Source organism: Hemitrygon akajei, chromosome 6 (assembly GCF_048418815.1).
Source record: "Hemitrygon akajei chromosome 6, sHemAka1.3, whole genome shotgun sequence".
In the NCBI taxonomy this organism is placed as follows: Eukaryota; Metazoa; Chordata; class Chondrichthyes; order Myliobatiformes; family Dasyatidae; genus Hemitrygon; species Hemitrygon akajei.
The window spans coordinates 185,057,312-185,075,828 of record NC_133129.1 but is presented as its reverse complement, the minus strand read 5'-3'; the positions used below and the strand labels follow the sequence as shown (position 1 = coordinate 185,075,828).

Here is an 18,517-nt window from a genome sequence, read left to right as displayed (position 1 = left end):
GTGTGTGAGTGTTACTCTGATACTCAGAGTTGTGGAGAGTGTGAGCGTTACTCTGATACTCAGAGTTGTGGAGAGCGTGTGAGCGTTACTCTGATACTCAGAGTTGGGGAGAGTGTGTGAGCGTTACTCTGATACTCAGAGTTGGGGAGAGTGTGTGAGCGTTACTCTGATACTCAGAGTTGGGGAGAGTGCGTGAGCGTTACTCTGATACTCAGAGTTGGGGAGAGTTTGTTTTCGTTACCCTGATACTCAGCTCCACGTTTTCTCCGCCGTACACCTCCATTCCCTCATCCAGCAGTCCGATCTCCTCAAAGTAACTCCGGTCCACCACAAAGCAGCCAATAAGAGAAGGACTGCTACAAGCAAAGGAATGAAATGTGTTTGATTAATCGGTGAATTTGATGTTTTTCTGATAGCTTCACTTACCTGTGCTTCCTTGTATTTATAAATAATCACTCATGAATTTGTAATTGTTGAGTGAATTTTACAGTAATTTCACTGATTCTATATTTCTCCAGCAATACACACAACATGCTGGAGGGCGTCAGCAGGCCAGGCTGTGTATACGAAATGATTAAATGGCCGATGTTTCGGGCAGAGGCCCCTTCATCGGGTCTCTCTTTCAATGTGTATCCTCGGACATTAAGCTTCCAGCTATAATCTCCTTTCAGCTATGATTCAGTGTGTCTACAACATCATACCTGCTATTCTGTAACTGTGCCGCAAGTTCTCTATCTTATTCAATATACGGCACACATTCAAATATAACACCTCCAGTCCTGTACTCACCCTTTTTGATTTTGTCTGCATTTTACAAGGCAACTCATCCTGTTGACGGCTATTTTGCCCTGTCATCAGCCTCTCCTTGCTCGCAGTATCACTACACACTGCCTCTGTCTGTAAACCATCTGCCTCATCCTCAGCATTATCATTCCAGTTCCCATCCCCTTGCCAAATTAGTTTACACCCTCCCGAACAACTGTAACCAACCTGCCCGCAAGGATATCGATCCCCCTCGGGCTCAGGTGTAACCCATCCCTTTTGTACAGATCGTACCTTCCCCAGAGAAGATCCCAATGATTCATAAATCTGAACCCCTGTCCCCTGCACCAGTTTCTCAGCCACACATTCACCTGCCAGATCATCTTATTCTTACCCCCACCGGTACCTGGCACAGGCAGCAATCCAGAGATTACTATCCTGGAGATCCTGTTTCTCAGCTTTCTATGTAGCTCCTTAAAATCTCTCTTCAGGACCTCCTCACCTTGTCTACCTCTGTCACTGGTGCCGAGATACACCCTCCCCTTCGAGAATGCCACGGACCCAATCTGAGACATCCCAGACCCTGGCACCAGGGAGGCAACATACCATCCGGGTTTCTCTATCGTGCCCACAGAACCTCGTCTCTGTCCCTCTGACTAGGGACTCTCCTGTCAGCACTGCCGTCCTCTTCACCTCTCCGCTCTTCTGAGCCACAGCACCAGATTCGGTGCCAGAGGCCCGGTCACTGTGGCTCCCCTGTAGGTTGTCCCCCTCAACAGTATCTAAAGTTGTATACTCATTATTGAGGGAAACTGCCACAGGTGTACCCTGCACTGGCTGTGCAGTTCCCTTCCTTCTCCTGACAGTCGCCAAGTTGCCTGTCTCTTGCAAGCTAGGGGTAACTACCTCTCTAACCTCAAGTTGAAGGACTTGGAGCTGTAGCTCCAGTTCCTTAACACATTCTCTCAGGAGCTGCTGCTTTGTGTACCTGGTGCAGATGTGTCTATCCGGGAGACTGGAGGTCTCCCAGACTTCCCACTTCCCACACACAGTACAAACACTGCCTCTGGAGCCACTCTCACTAAACTACTATGCTTTAGCAGATAAGGAATGAACAAATAAGGACAGGGAGAGAGAAACTGACAAGACAATGTGCCTCAACCAAACATGATCTTGCCTCAGCCACTCGAAAGGCTGACAATCTCCAGATGAGCCTCAGTCATGACTTTGGATCACAAAATCGGCAGGATCCAACTCACAGGAGCACTCTGCTGTTGTAGAGACTACCCTGACCCTACATGGGTTCTGCTGTTGTACAGACTACCCTGACCCTACATGGGTTCTGCTGTCGTAGAGACTACCCTGACCCTACATGGGTTCTGCTGTTGTACAGACTACCCTGACCCTACATGGGTTCTACTGTCGTAGAGACTGCCCTGACCCTACATGGGTTCTGCTGTTGTACAGACTACCCTGACCCTACATGGGTTCTGCTGTTGTACAGACTACCCTGACCCTACATGGGTTCTACTGTTGTAGAGACTACCCTGACCCTACATGGGTTCTGCTGTCGTAGAGACTACCCTGACCCTACATGGGTTCCGCTGTCGTAGAGACTGCCCTGACCCTACATGGGTTCTGCTGTTGTACAGACTACCCTGACCCTACATGGGTTCTGCTGTTGTACAGACTACCCTGACCCTACATGGGTTCTGCTGTTGTACAGACTACCCTGACCCTACATGGGTTCTGCTGTCGTAGAGACTACCCTGACCCTACATGGGTTCTGCTGTTGTACAGACTACCCTGACCCTACATGGGTTCTGCTGTTGTACAGACTACCCTGACCCTACATGGGTTCTGCTGTTGTAGAGACTGCCCTGACCCTACATGGGTTCTGCTGTTGTAGAGACTGCCCTGACCCTACATGGGTTCTGCTGTTGTACAGACTACCCTGACCCTACATGGGTTCTGCTGTTGTAGAGACTACCCTGACCCTACATGGGTTCTGCTGTTGTACAGACTACCCTGACCCTACATGGGTTCTGCTGTTGTAGAGACTGCCCTGACCCTACATGGGTTCTGCTGTTGTAGAGACTGCCCTGACCCTACATGGGTTCTGCTGTTGTACAGACTACCCTGACCCTACATGGGTTCTACTGTTGTAGAGACTGCCCTGACCCTACATGGGTTCTGCTGTTGTACAGACTACCCTGACCCTACATGGGTTCTGCTGTTGTACAGACTACCCTGACCCTACATGGGTTCTGCTGTTGTAGAGACTGCCCTGACCCTACATGGGTTCTGCTGTTGTACAGACTACCCTGACCCTACATGGGTTCTGTTGTCGTAGAGACTGCCCTGACCCTACATGGGTTCTGCTGTTGTACAGACTACCCTGACCCTACATGGGTTCTGCTGTTGTACAGACTACCCTGACCCTACATGGGTTCTGTTGTCGTAGAGACTGCCCTGACCCTACATGGGTTCTGCTGTTGTAGAGACTGCCCTGACCCTACATGGGTTCTGCTGTTGTAGAGACTGCCCTGACCCTACATGGGTTCTGCTGTTGTACAGACTACCCTGACCCTACATGGGTTCTGTTGTCGTAGAGACTGCCCTGACCCTACATAGGTTCCTGGGCACAATATAACCATCTGCAACTGAGGCACTGTGTACGGGGAGTGGGGACATGGCCAGATGTGTACAGGGGGAAGGGTAGATAACCAGATGTGTACAGGAAGGGGGAGATGACCAGATGTGTACAGGGGAAGGGGGAGATGACCAGATGTGTACAGGGGGAAGGGGTAGATGACCAGATGTGTACAGGAAGGGGGAGATGACCAGATGTGTACAGGGGGAAGGGTAGATGACCAGATGTGTACAGGAAGGGGGAGATGACCAGATGTGTACAGGGGAGGGGGAGATGACCAGATGTGTACAGGAAGGGGATGACCAGATGTGTACAGGGGAGGGGGAGATGACCAGATGTGTACAGGAAGTGGGAGATGACCAGATGTGTACAGGGGAGGGGGAGATGACCAGATGTGTACCGGGGAAGGGGGAGATGACCAGATGTGTACAGGGAGGGGGAGATGACCAGATGTGTACAGGGGAGGGGGAGATGACCAGATGTGTACCGGGGAAGGGGGAGATGACCAGATGTGTACAGGGAGGGGGAGATGACCAGATGTGTACAGGGGAGGGGGAGATGACCAGATGTGTACCGGGGAAGGGGGAGATGACCAGATGTGTACAGGGGAGGGGGAGATGACCAGATGTGTACAGGGGGAAGGGGAGATGACCAGATGTGTACAGGGGAGGGGGAATGAACAGATGTGTACTAAGGAGTGGGAGAAGACCAGGCGTTTATAGGGGGAGGGGGAGGTTATCAGATGTGTACAGGGGGAGGGGGAGATGACAAGAAGTGTACAGGGAAGGGGGGAGTTGGCCAGGTGTGTACAGGGGTGGGGGAGAAGACCAGGTGTTTATAGGGGGAGGGGGAAGTTATCAGATGTGTACAGGGGGAGGGGGTGGCGAGTTGACCAGATGTTTATGGGGGTGGGGGAGGTTATCAGATGTGAAACAGTGTGCAAGCTGTTCAAATTTTAGTGGGAGTTACCTGATGGGGGCACTTTCGTTTTCCAAAGCCCACCACTCCTTAGAGGGACTGACATAGCGACACCACAGTCCCCAGTCAAAGCCCTGAGCCGACAGAGAATACTCCTGAAGCTCGAAGTCGTCATACTTGATGTTATCAAAGGACGGGGATATGACCCGCCTGCGATCTTCCTTTATCCGGGACAGGATCGGTTCTGCCCTGCAAAACAAAAGAGGGTCTCTCAGTTGACTGGTTTCAAATGACTGCTTCACCGTGTGGTACGGAGGGGCCACGGCACAGGATCGGAAAAAGCTGCAGAAAGCTGTAAACTCAGCCAGCCCCATCACGGGCACTCGCCTCCCCAGCCTCCATTCAAAAAGCAATTCATCAAGAAGGCAGCCCCCATCACCCAGGACATGCCCCCATCACCCAGGACCCCATCACCCAGGACATGCCCCCATCATCGAGGACCCCATCACCCAGGACATGCCCCCATCACCCAGGACATGCCCCCATCACCCAGGACCCCATCACCCAGGAATGCCCCCATCACCCAGGACGTGCCCCCATCACCCAGGACATGCCCCCATCACCCAGGACCCCATCACCCAGGACATGCCCCCATCACCCAGGACACGCCCCCATCACCCAGGACATGCCCCCATCACCCAGGACACGCCCCCATCACCCAGGACATGCCCCCATCACCCAGGACACGCCCCCATCACCCAGGACATGCCCCCATCACCCAGGACCCCATCACCCAGGACATGCCCCCATCATCGAGGACCCCATCACCCAGGACATGCCCCCATCTCATTGCTCCCATCGGGGAGGAGGCACAGAAGCCTGAAGACACACGCTCAGTGTTTCAGGAACAGCTGCTTCTACCCCCCTCGCCATCAGATTTCTGACAGACAATGAACCCAAGAACACCGCCTCACTAGTCTCCTCTCTTTTTGCACGACTTACTTATTTTTAATACTTGGTGTTGTTACGTGTTGTAATTTTGTGTATTGCCGCAGAAACAAACTTCACGGCATCTGTGAGTGATGATAAACCTGACTCGGATTCTGACTGAGTCCAGTCTCGGACAGACACACCTCCCACGACCACTGATCTCCACAAGCGGGAAATAATCCCCTATCCTCCCGGGATTGGAAAGCTCGAAGATGAAAGACGAGCTTTATTTGTCACATGTACATCAAAACATGGAGTGAAATGTGTTGCTTGTGTCTGTGGGATGATCGCTGGTGCTGGAACGCGTTCTGCCAGCAGCTCTGCTATCATGTTGTTGTCCATCAGAAACTGACACCACAGACGCAATCGATGTGGAGAATTTTATAGATGTGTGGTGGACCGGCTGCAGGACAGTCCGATTATGAAACACCAAAACCTTCGAACAGAAAATCCTACAAAAACCAGTGGATACAGCCAGTCAGTCACAGGTAAAGCCCTACCAACCACTGAGCACATCTACACCGAGCATTGTCGCAGGAAAGCAGCATCCGCCATTAAGGATCCCCACCACTCAGGACTCTCTTCTCACTGTTGCCATCATGACCTGCACCACAAGGTTCAGGAACAGTTACTACCCCTCAACCATCATACTCTTCAACCAGAGGGGAGAACTTCACTCAGCTTCATTCACCCTATCACTGAGATGTTCCCACAGCCTATGGACTCACTTTCAAGGACTCTTCAACTCATGTTCTCAATCGTTATTGCTTATTTATTTATTATTATTATTTCTTCTTTTTGTATTTTAACAGTTGGTTGTCTCCTGCACCTTGGTTGAACGCCCAAGTTGGATTGTCTTTTATTGATTCTGTTCTGGTTATTATTCTGTAGATTTATTGAGAATGCCCACAAGAAAATGAATCTCAGGGTTATATATGGCGACATCTATGTACTTTGCTAAAAAGAATAGCTTGAATGTTATGTTTGTCCCTTTAGCACCTGGGTTTCTACTGGGGACTCCGGTTTCCTCACCCATTCCAAACGATCTGGGTTACGGTGTTGCGGCATGCGGCATTAGTTCCAGAACTGTGGAGACAAGTGCAGGCTGCCCCCAGCACATCCTCGCTGGCTTGATTTCCTCTGTTTCACTGTATGTTTTGAAATTCCGATGTAAACGTAATGAATAAAGCCAACCATTATCTTTATAATCACTATCTATGGAGGGAAATGGAGAGTCGACAGTTTAGGTCAAGTTGGTCCAATTGGTCTCACTGGCCCTCGAGTTCTGTGTTCACACTGTGGTTGGACTGGACAGACGTGTAAAAAACCTAAGGGGGAGTTGGTAAAACAGAAAAGGGATTGTTGGTGTTGTGAATTGGGGGAGGGAATCCAGACAGAACAGTTACTGACTCAAAAACAAAGGGTACCGTTGAAAGCAGGGACGCCATCATATTGGGACGTTGTTCCTTAAAGGGTGTGGAAACAGCGTCCCCATCTCTGCAACACACTCTACCGATCTCCCCTCCCCTCCCAGCACTCTACCAATCTCCCCCTCCCGACACTCTACCGATCTCCACTCCACTCCGACACTCTACCGATCTCCCCTCCCCTCCCAATACTCTACCGATCTCCCCTCCCCTCCCAATACTCTACCGATCTCCCCTCCCCTCCATACACTCTACCAATCTCCCTCCCTTCCCGCCACTCTACCGATCTCCCCTCCCAACACTCTACCGATCTCCACTCCCCTCCATACACTCTACCAATCTCCCTCCCTTCCCGCCACTCTACCGATCTCCCCTCCCAACACTCTACCGATCTCCACTCCCCTCCCGACACTCTACCAATTTCCCTCCCCTCCCAACACTCTATCGATCTCCCCTCCCGACACTCTACCAATTTCCCTCCCCTCCCGACACTCTACCGATCTCCCCTCCCAACACTCTACCGATCTCCCCTCCCGACACTCTACTGATCTCCCTCCCCTCCCGACACTCTACCGATCTCCTCTCCCAACCTCCCACTATGCTTCCTTGCCCTGCACCTCTCATTTGCCTTTTCCTCTGTGTGTATGTGTGTGAGTGAGTGTGTGTGTGAGTGAGTGTGTGTGTGAGTGTGTGTGAGTGAATGTGTGCGTGTGTCTGAGTGTGTGTGTGAGTGAGTGTGAGTGTGTGTGTGTGTGTGTGTGAGTGAGTGAGTGCGTGTGTCTGAGTGTGTGTGTGTGTGTGAGTGTGTGTGTGTGGGTATGTATGTGTGCGAGTGTGTGAGTGTGTGTGTGACTGTGAGTGTGTGTTAGTGTGTGTGTGGGTATGTATGTGTGTGAGTGTGTGTGTATGACTGAGTGTGAGTGTGTGTGATTGAGTGTGTGCGTGTGTGTGTGACTGTGAGTGTGTGTGTGAGTGTGTGTGTGGGTATGTGTGTGTGCAAGTGTGTGTGTGCGCGAGCGTGTGTGTGTGCGTATGTGTGAGTGAGTGTGTGAGTGTGTGTGTGACTGAGTGTGTGCGAGTGTCTGAGTGTATGTGTGAGTGTGTGTGTGAGTGTGTGTGTGTGAGTGTGTGTGTGACTGTGAGTGTGTGTGAGTGTGTGTGTCTGTGGGTATGTGTGTGTGCGAGTGTGTGTGTGGGTGTGTGTGCGTGTGTGTGAGTGTGCACGCGTGTGTGTGTGTTTGAGTGTGTGTGCGCGTGTGTGAGTGAGTGTGTGAGCATGTGTGTGTGAGTGAGTTTGTGTGTGAGAGTGAGTGTGTGCGTGTGTCTGAGTGTATGTGTGAGTGAGTGGGAGTGTGCGTGTGTGAGTGTGTGTGACTGTGAGTGTGTGTGTGCGTGTGTGTGTCTCTGTGTTTTACACAGAGGATGGCAACGATATGGGATGAGTCGCCAGAGGAAGTGGTTGGGACAGGTACAATAGAATCATTTAAGAAGTATTCAGGGAGGTACATGGAGGGGCAGGGATTAGAGGGTATGGGGTGAACACAGGGAATTGGGACTAGCTGCGTGGGCACTGTGGTTGACATGAACCAGTTGGGCCGAATGGCCTGTACCAGAGCTGTATTGCTGTGACTCAGTGACTCTCTGTGAGGATTGGAAATGGGTGAAGAATCTCCAGGGAGCCAGTGGGGAGGACCAGAAGTTGAAAAGTATCAAGCTGGTGATAATGAAGGTTCTGCAGAGAGCCGACAGTAAATGTGGGGCTCTTGCTGGTAAAGGCAGCAAAATTATAATGGGAGGACAGAAATAAACAAAATATAAATACACGCTTTCCATCATCCTTCATCACAACTCCTTCCTGGAATAAACAAGATGCCCAGGATCCATTCTGAATCTGCCTCAAAACTGGGCTGTCTGGAGACATCAGGAAATTTCAAGTACACACACAAAATGCTGGGAGCGACTCGGCTGGTCAGGCAGCATCTGTGGAGAGGAATAAAGAGCCAACAGGAAAGGAACGGGAAAAGAAGGCAGGTTAAAAAGGTGGGGGGAGGGAGGGAGGGAGGACAAACTGGAAGGTGATAGGGGAAGCACGGTGGACGGGAAAGGAAAAGTTCTGGAGAATCCAAATCCGAATCAGGTTTAATATCACCGGCACGTCGTGAAATTCGGTGTTGTGCGGCAGAGGTACATTGCAGTGCATAATAATGAAAATGAGAATTATGGGCAGCGGCCCCTGCGTGGTTCTGCGAAGGACTGGGTAGGATGAGGGATGAGGAAACAGCCGGGGAGAAGGACAATGGAGGGAACAATCAGCAGTGGGTGAAAGTAGAGCTTTCTTTTCACCTGTATCAAGATTAGCTATTTGAAGTTTTGTTTGTTCCTAGCAAAACACCCAAGTATTACTAAAATAAATCAAAGGACGCTCACGGAGTCCCTATCCTGCGTGCAGTACGGCATTGCTAGAGATTTAACTTCACGGTATGCACGCAGTTTCATCTTCTCGGCGTGCTGTTTACCTTGATTTCCTTACGTTATTCTCGGGAAGTGCTTGATATTATGGAGAAACATCGATGGATTTTGGGTTCAAACCAACACATTGCGTGGCAAATTTGTTCCGGAAATACATTTTCTTTAAATGCATCATGTATAATTTAAACAGAAGTGAAAATATTAGGTTAACAGAAGTGGTGTCTGCGGGAGCACATGTAAATTACCAGCTCCGTGCAAATCCAATTCCATGGGCAGTGCAACATCGCAACCGAAGTCTGTAGTCAGGAAGTAAAATGCCCATCCAAATGAAAAGAGAGGGGAAATAAAAACAATATAAAAGGTGAAAACACTAATCAGCCTTATTTTGGTGTGAATATGTTCATATTAGCCCATCTGTACAAAACAATTATAAAATATAACGGTGCGCCAATGGAACGAATTCAATGTTAGAACATGTCCGAAACAGTGCGTACTACCTGGGTGTTTTGATTCTTTTTGTGGTATTATTTTCTGAAAGGCTGGTCTGATTATGATCTAATAAAGGGACTATTACAGATAATAAAAAATGTGAATTATAATAACTATATATAGAAAAAATCAAATCAGTAGTGCAAAAATAGAGGGAAAACTACTGAGGTGGTGTTCATGGGTTCAGTTTCCATTCAGAAATCTGATGGTGGAGGGAAGAAGCTGATGCTGAAATGTTGAGTGTGTGTCTTCAGGCTCCTGTATCTCCTCCCTGATGGTAGCAACGAGAAGAGGGGTCTTCAGGCTCCTGTACCTCCTCCCTGATGGTAGCAACGAGAAGAGGGGTCTTCAGGCTCCTGTACCTCCTCCCTGATGGTAGCAACGAGAAGAGGGGTCTTCAGGCTCCTGTACCTCCTCCCTGATGGTAGCAACGAGAAGAGGGGTCTTCAGGCTCCTGTACCTCCTCTCTGATGGTAGCAACGAGAAGAGGGGTCTTCAGGCTCCTGTACCTCCTCCCTGATGGTAGCAACAAGAAGAGGGGTCTTCAGGCTCCTGTACCTCCTCCCTGATGGGAGCAATGAGAAGAGGGGTCTTCAGGCTCCTGTACCTCCTCCCTGATGGCAGCAATGAGAAGAGGGCATCCCTGGGTGATGGGGTCCTTAATGATGGATGCTGCCTTTTTGAGGCATCATTGTCTGAAGGTATCCTGGACACTGAGGAGGCTGGCTGAGTTTGCAACTTTGTGCAGCCTTCACTGATCTTGTGTATAAAATACCAGATGGTGATGCAATCAGTTAGAATATCTCCACAGTACATCTATAGAATTTGTGCATATTTTTGGTGACATGTCATCTCTCCTAAAACTCCAAACAAAATATAACAACAATCATGCCTTCTTTGTAACTGCATCAATATGTTGGGCCCAGGACAGTTCCTCAGAGATGTTGATCACCCCTTCCACTCGATGAGGACTGGCGTGAGTTCCCTCCACTTCCCCCACAATCAATCGCTTGGTCTTAGTGACACTGAGTGCAAGGTTGTTGCTGTGACACCGCTTAACCAGCTGATCGATCTCACTCCAGCACATCTTCTCATCACCACCGACAGTTCTGCCAACAACAGTTGTGCTGTTGACAGATTTATGAATGGTCTGGAGCTGTGCCTAGCCACACAGTCGTGAGCGTGGAAGGAATCTGATGGGAAATCTGTTGTTTTGCAACAGTGCTATAGAGCAAGATACAGAAATTACTGAAGATCACAAGAAGAAATTCAGAGGTAGGGACTGGATACTCACAAAGTGTGGAAAATTCTTCCAATTCACTCTGGTATGGAGTGATGGGCCAGTGATCAGAGGATCGAGGTGGTAGCCACAGTTAACTCCAGTCTCATCAGTGTAGCTGACAGTTACTTTCTCAGTCAGGTCATAGAGTCACAGAGCACTCCAGCATTGAAATAGGCCCTTCAGCCCATCTAGACCATGCTGCTGTCTGCCTAGCCCCATCAACTCAAACCAGGACCATAGCCCCACTCCCCATCCCATCCCATCCATGTACCTCGCTAAACTTCTCTTAAATGTTACAATTGAACCCATATCTACCACTGCCAATGGTAGCTCATTCCACACTCTAACCATCTTCTGAGTGAAAAAATTCCCACTCAGGTTCTCCTTAAATATTTCACCTTCCACCCTTAACCTATGACCTCTCATTGTAGTCTCACCCAACCTCAGCGGAAAAAACCTGCTTGCGTTGACTTTATCTATACTCCAGAATTTTGCATTCCTCTATCAAATCTCCCCTCATTCTCCTACACTCCAGGGAATAAAGTCCAAACCTATTCAACCTTTCTCTATAACTCAGGTCCCAGAAACATCCTTGTAAATATTTTTCAATCTTATTGACATGTTTCTTTTAGGTAGGTTGCAGATTGACAGGTATGATGTTGTAGGCATCACATAATTATGGCTGGAAAATTATAGCTGGGAGCTTAATGTCCAAGGATACAATTTGTATCAAAAGGATGGGTGGGAAGGTAGAGGGGGTGGTGTTGCTCTGTTGGTAAAAAATGAGATCAGCTTATTAAAAAAGGTGACAGAGGGTTGGAAGGTGTTGAATCATTATGGATAGAGCTAAGGAACTGCAAGGGTAAAAAGACCCTGATGCGTATTGTATACAGACCCCCAGACAGTAGTAAAGATGTGGCCTACAAATTACAATGGGAGATAAAAAAATACAGGCCAAAAGGACAATGTTACAATAGTCATGGAGACTTCAATATGCAGGAAGATTGAAAAAATCAGGTTGCTGCTGGATTCCAGGAGGGGGATTTCTAGAATGCCTACGAGATGGCTTTTCAGAGCAGCTCGTGGGGGAGCCCATGAAAGGATCAGTTATTCTGGATTGGGTGTTGTGCAATGAACCGGAATTGATTAGAGAGCTTAAGCTAAAGAACCCTTAGAGTAAAGTGAACATAATATGATCAAACTCTCTGTGAAATTTGAGGAGAAGCTAAAGTCAGGTGTATCATATTACTTACTTATCATTATTTAATTATTTATGGTTTTATATTGCTATATTTCTACACTATTCTTGGTTGGTGCGGCTGTAACGAAACCCAATTTCCCTCAGGATCAATAAAGTATGTCTGTCTGTCTGTGTATCAGTATTACAGTGGGGTAAAGGGAATTACAGTGGCAGGAGAGTGGAGTTGACCAGAATTGATTGGAAAAGAACACTGGCAGGGATGATGGCAGAGCAGCAATGGCTGGAATTTCTGGAAGCAATTCAGAAGGCACAGGATATATACATCCCAAAGAGGAAGAAGTATTCTAAAGGAAAGATGACACAACACTGGCTAACAAGTGAAGTCAAAGCCAAAGAGAAGGCATACAGTAGAGAAAAAATTAGTGGGAAGTTAGAGGACTGGAAAGCTTTTAAACACCAACAGAAGGCAAATAAAAAAAAATCATTAACAAGAAAAAGATGGAATATGGAAGTAAACTAGCCAATAATATTAAAGAGGATACCAAAAGATTCTTCAGATACTATAAGCGTAAAAGAGAGACGAGATTGATATTTAACCTTTGGAAGACGATGCTGGAGAGGTAGTAACGAGTGACAATGAACTGAATAAGTATTTTGCCTCAGTCTTCACTGTGGAAGACACTAGCTGTATGGTGTAAGTTCCAGGTGTAAGTGGGCATGAAGTTTGTGAAGTTACCGTAACTAGAGAGAAGGTTCTCAGGAAACTGAAAGTCTGAAGGTAGATAAGTCATCTGGTCCAGATGGTGTAACCCCAGAGTTCTGAAAGAGGTGGCTAAGGAGATTGTGGAGGCATTAGTAATGATATTTAAAGAATCACTACATTCTGGAAGGCTGGAAAATTGCAAATATCACTTCACTCTTCAAGAAGGGAGAGAGGCAGAAGAAAGGAAATTATAGGCCAGTTAGTCTGACCTCAGTAGTTGAGGAGATGTTGGGAGTCGATTATTAAGGATGAGGTTTCAGGGTACTTGGAGTCACGTGATAAAATAGGCTGTAGTCAGCATGGTTTTCTGAAGGGAAAATCTTGCCTGACAAATCTGTTGGAATTCTTTGAAGAAGGGAAAAGGGCCACTGCAGGGAACGGCTTTGTTGGTCAGCACTCGAGCAGTGTGGTTGCGAGGCTGCTGTTGGAATGTGGAGGAGATCGGGTCAGAACAAAAGGACGCAAGTGATTAGAAAGTTGTAGCTGTGGGTGAGGGGTTTTCCAGTGGCTGCGCAAATCAATTCAGATACACAGGCTCGTTGACTGCAGAGCTCTCTAATCACAGGCAATTCAAGATTCAAGATTGTTTAATGTCATTTCCAATATAAAATTGTAAAGAAGAACAAAATAATTGTTACTCCGGGTCCAATGCAGCACAAAAAAACCCACAATAAGATAAAGAACACAATAATAAGAAAAACACAATGAATTTAAAGAAGTGCCAGAAAAGGGCCAGTGACATCATGAAGTATCCCACCCACCCCATTCATGTACTGTTTGTCCCATTCCCATCAGAGACGAGGCTACGTAAACCACCACTACTTTATCATTTCCTGTCAGTCACCTTACATACAGACACTCCTGTGCCTAGTGTCACTTTATGGACAGACAATCAATCTGTGTATATAAGCTATCTTTTGTATTCATATTTATTGTGTTTTTTATCATTGTGTTTCTTTGTGCTACATCAGATCTGGAGTAACAATTATTTTGTTCTTCTTCACACTTGAGTACAGGAAATGACATTGAACAGTATTGAATCTTGAATATGTAAGATGGCGTATATACTATACGGGGGGGGGGTGGGGTGAGGGTGGTAGTAGTGATAAGCTCCCACTACCTACTAAATGCCTCAATGGCATGAGTCTCAAGCCAAGTCCAGCTCCTGGCCTTCACGGCCCAACCTGCTACTAACCCCAGTGGAACTGTTTCTACTGACAGGAGAAGGGGCACAGGTGGGTTACTGGTGCCTTAAAACCCGTCGCTTCAGACAGATAGGGCTCCCCCTGCCCCCCACTCACTGGACGGAGCAACTGTTCACCACGCAGTGGTGGGGAGTGCGTCTTTACCGTTGATCACCAAATTCCACATCAGCTGTGGTTGGCAGCTCATCGAGGAGGAGGAGGAAACCTCTGATCTCAGACCTCCACTGCCACCCATGGGGACGACTTTGGGAGTAAACCCCGAGGAAAAACCTGGGGCTGGAGTCCCTAAGGTAGTCTTACACTGAGTACAACACCGACGGGCGACTCCTGCAACGCCGCTGGTGTCTGTTGTTCCTTTGGATTCTCCAGCTGAGTACCTGTTGCATGGGCAAAAGCCTGCTCTCCATATCCTACGACACTGGCTTGTGTATCACGTCGAGAGCTGGGCACAACGTCCATGCTCAACTCCGACCAACAGAGGGCACTAGACTGCTGCCGCAAAACAACAAATCTCACTGCTCACGATTTAGTGACAATGATTCCGATTAACTGATTAGTGTTCTGGGAATGGTCTCACCCAGACCCTACGTAACTGCATTACGACATCCCACCATATCATTTGGAAGGATGTGGAAGCCTTAGAGAGGATGAAGAGATTTCCCAGGATGCCCACTGGATTAGAGGGCAGTTTTACGAGGATAGGTTGAGAGAGCTGGGCCTTTTCTCTTGGTGGAGCAAATGGAGGATGATAAAGGTATACAAGATGATGATAAGAGACATAAATTGATGGACCACCAGAGACTTTTCCCCAGACGGAAATGGCTAATACCGGGAGGCACTATTTAAGGGATTGGAGGAAAGTACGGGGGCAGATGTCAGAGTTCGGTTTTTTTAACACAGAGAGGGGTAGGTGTGTGAAATGCCCTGCCAGGGCTGGTGCTAAAGGCAGATACATGAGGCAACTTAAGATATTCTTAGTTTGGCACATTGATGAAAGAAAAATGGAGGGCAGGGAAGGGTTAGATTGATCTAACCAGGTTAAAAGGTCGGCACAACATTGTGGGCTGAAGGGTCTCTGTAACTGGGCTGCAATGTTCTATGTTGTATGTTGACATCCAAAAGGCAGCAACCCCTCATTAGAGACCCCTAGGACATGCCTCTTCTCAATGAGGGACAGGAGTTTGAAGACTCACACTCAATGTTTCAAGAACAGCTTCTTCCCCTCCATCCTCAGATTGCTGAACATTGAACCCATGAACACCATCTGACCATTTTTTCCTCTCTTCCTGCACAACTTGTTTAATTTATTAAATTGGTAGTTTTTATTATGTATTGCAATGTTCTGCTGCCACAAAACACACTTCATGACAGATGCCAGAGATATGAAACCTGCTCCCTGCACCCACCCCCCCCCCGGCAGAGCAGAGAGTTCACCTCGCAGTGGGGGTGCGTCTTTACCATTGATCACCGAATTCCACATGAGCGTCAAACAGAGCGACGACGGGTGCCGTGGACGCCTTCCAGCCGCTGATCCGAGAGCGGATGAGACCCTCCTGCTGGCCGTGCCGGATCACCTTTATAAATCCCGGATGGCGACGGTTCACCCTCTCCACGTACGCCCCTAAATCTCTCCGTAGTTCTTCTGCAGGACGGGAGACATGGCCAACGTTAGTAAGGTCACACTGGAGGCTGACAGGCTCCCACCCTGCAAGCAACAGGAATGCTACACTTCCCCCCTCCACCTCTGTTCAGAGCCCCAAACACTCCTTCAAGCTGAGGCAACACCTCGCCTCAGAATGAGGGACTGCTTTGTCTAGCACCTCCACTCCATTTGCAAAACGTGGGACTTCTCCAGAGGCCAACTATTTTAATTACGAAGCCAATTCTTGTTCCAACGTGTCAGCCCATGGGGCAGAGGAGCAACACCTCAGATCCTACAACCTGATGGCATGAACAACAACTTCTCCTTTTGTATTTTCTCCATCTCCCCCTCCCTCTTCTTCAGTTCCCCCCTCTCGCCCCTTACCTCTTCTCCTCACCTGCCTATCACCTCCCCCTGGTGTCCCACTTCCCTTTCTCCCATGATCCACTCTCCTCTCCTATCAGATCCCTTCTTCTCCAGCCCTTTACCTTTTCCACCTATCACCTCCTAGATTTTTACTTCATCCCCTCCTTCCCCAACCACCCACCAGGCTTCACCTATCACTTCACACACAAGAGATTCTGCAGACGCTGGAAATCCAGAGCAACTCACACAAAATGCTGGAGGAACTCAGCAGGTCAGGCAGCATCTATGGAGAGGAATACAGTCAATGTCTCGGCCCAAAACGTCAACTGTACTTTTCTCCATAGATGCTGCCTGGCCTGCTGAGTTCCTCCAGCGTTATGTGTGTGTTGCTTCACCTATCATTCTCCAGCCTGTCCTCCTTCCCCACCTCCCACCTTTTATTTTGGCATCTTCCCCCTTACTTTCCAGAGCTAATGAAGGTTCTCGGCCTGAAACATTGACTTGCTGAGTTCCTCCAGCATTTTGTGTGTTTCCAGCACCACAGAGCCTCCTGTGTTTTATTTGTCACATTTATTTCTTTATTCAGAGATACAGCGCAGAACAGGCCCTACTGACCCGTCAAGCCACACCCCCTAATCACAAGACAATTTACGTTTCTCAACTAACCTACGAACTGGTACAGCCTCGGACTGTGGGAGCACCCAGAGGAAGCCCATGCACTCATGAGAAGGACAAACAAACGTCAGAATTGAAATCCGAAGCCCTGAGCTCGAACAGCATCACGCTAAGTGCTACACCACCGTGGATGTATGTACATCCTTTGAAATACTCGACAAAACAGTGCCCCAATCTACGTTTTTATCTACATATGAAAATCCAAGATCTTCATTGTATCCCCATGCATTTGACAGTAATGTACTTTCGTAAAAGGAAAAACAGCGCAGAGTATTTTATAAATGGGAGGCAAATTCAGAAATCAGAGGTTCAAAGGCACTTGCAAGTCCACGTGTGGGACTCCCTGCAGGTTAAGTCGACAGTAAGGAAGGCAAGGAATTACAATATAAAAGCAAGGATGTAATGCTGAGGCTTTATAAGGCATTAGTTAGATTGTTCTTGGAGTATGGGAGCACCTTCATGCCCCTTTTCTAAGAAAGATGAGTCTGGGATGGTTTAAAAGGGTTTGGCAGGGGATGGGAACCAGAGTGATTGCACTGAAGGTGAAGTAGTTAGTTTACCTTTTCTAAATGGGGAGAAAATCAAAAAATCTGAGATGCAAAGGGTCTTGGGAGTCCTTGTGCAGAACACCCTACAGGTTAACTTGCAGGTTGAGTCGGTGGTGAGGAAGACAAATGGCACATTAGCATTCATTTCAAGAGGTCGAGAATACAAGAACAGGGATGTGATGCTGATGCTGTATAAGGCACTGGTGAGGCCTCACTTTGAGTATTGTGAACAGTTTTGGGCTCCTCATCTTAGAAAAGATGTGCTGACATTGGAGAGGGTCTAGAGGAGGTTCACAAGGATGATTCCAGGAATGAAAGGGTTATCATACGAGGAACATTTGATAGCTCTGGGTCTGTACTTGCTGGAATTCAGAAGGAATGGGGGGGGGGGGGGGTCTCATTGAAACCTTTTGAATGTTGAAAGGCCTAGACAGAGTTGATGTGGAAAGGATGTTTTTCATGGTGGGGGAGTCAGGATTGAGGGATGTCCATTTAAAACAGATACAGAGAAATTTCTTTAGCCAGATGGTGGTGAATTTTGTAATTTGTTACTCCAGGCAGCTGTGGAGGCCAGGTCGTTGGGTGTATTTAAGGCACAGCTTCATAGGTTCTTGATTGGACACTGCATCAGAGGTTTCGGGGAGAAGGGTGGGGAGTGGGTCTGAGGAGGGGAAGAAAGGATCAGCCATGATTGAATGGCGGAGCAGACTCGATGGGCCAAATGGCCTAATTCTGCTGCTATGTCTTATGGACTTTAGAAACATAGGCAGTGCGTAGTGAGACTGAAAGCAAGGAGAGGTTGACGATAGAGTGAGTCTCAATGTAAAACGTGGACAAAATCAAAAAGGGTGATTATAGGACTGAAGCCGGCTGGTAGTGCAATGGCCTCAGCGCTGGACTCTGGAGTGAAGGCTCCCGAGTTCAAACCCAGTCGCCCCCGCCCCCCCACCCCCTAGCGCGCTTTCCATCTGTGCCGGGTTGAGCGTCGAGCTAGCCACTCGGCCTCGTAATAAAAAAAGGGTCAAGTCAGGAACGTTCATATCGTGACCCGGTTAATCCGAAAGGAAACCAATCCTGACACTACGCGCCAGACAAGAATGGCCGACTGTCTGGTGCGACACGCTAAA

General features: G+C 48.2%; 1 protein-coding gene across 2 annotated transcripts in view; it reads right to left on the bottom strand.

Moving 5' to 3' along the window:
• The window catches only part of LOC140729758 (polypeptide N-acetylgalactosaminyltransferase 18-like), a 98,761-nt gene that overhangs the window by 35,271 nt on the left and 44,973 nt on the right, over positions 1-18,517 (bottom strand). The window contains exons 4-6 of one of the 2 annotated variants that reach the window (XM_073049949.1): positions 15,618-15,801; positions 4,385-4,582; positions 242-356 (exon numbers count right to left, since the gene is read on the bottom strand). In XM_073049949.1, coding sequence (XP_072906050.1) covers positions 242-356; positions 4,385-4,582; positions 15,618-15,801 — 497 coding nt within the window. The remainder of the gene's footprint in view (positions 1-241; positions 357-4,384; positions 4,583-15,617; positions 15,802-18,517) is intronic. The other variant, XM_073049950.1, reaches the window with a different exon arrangement.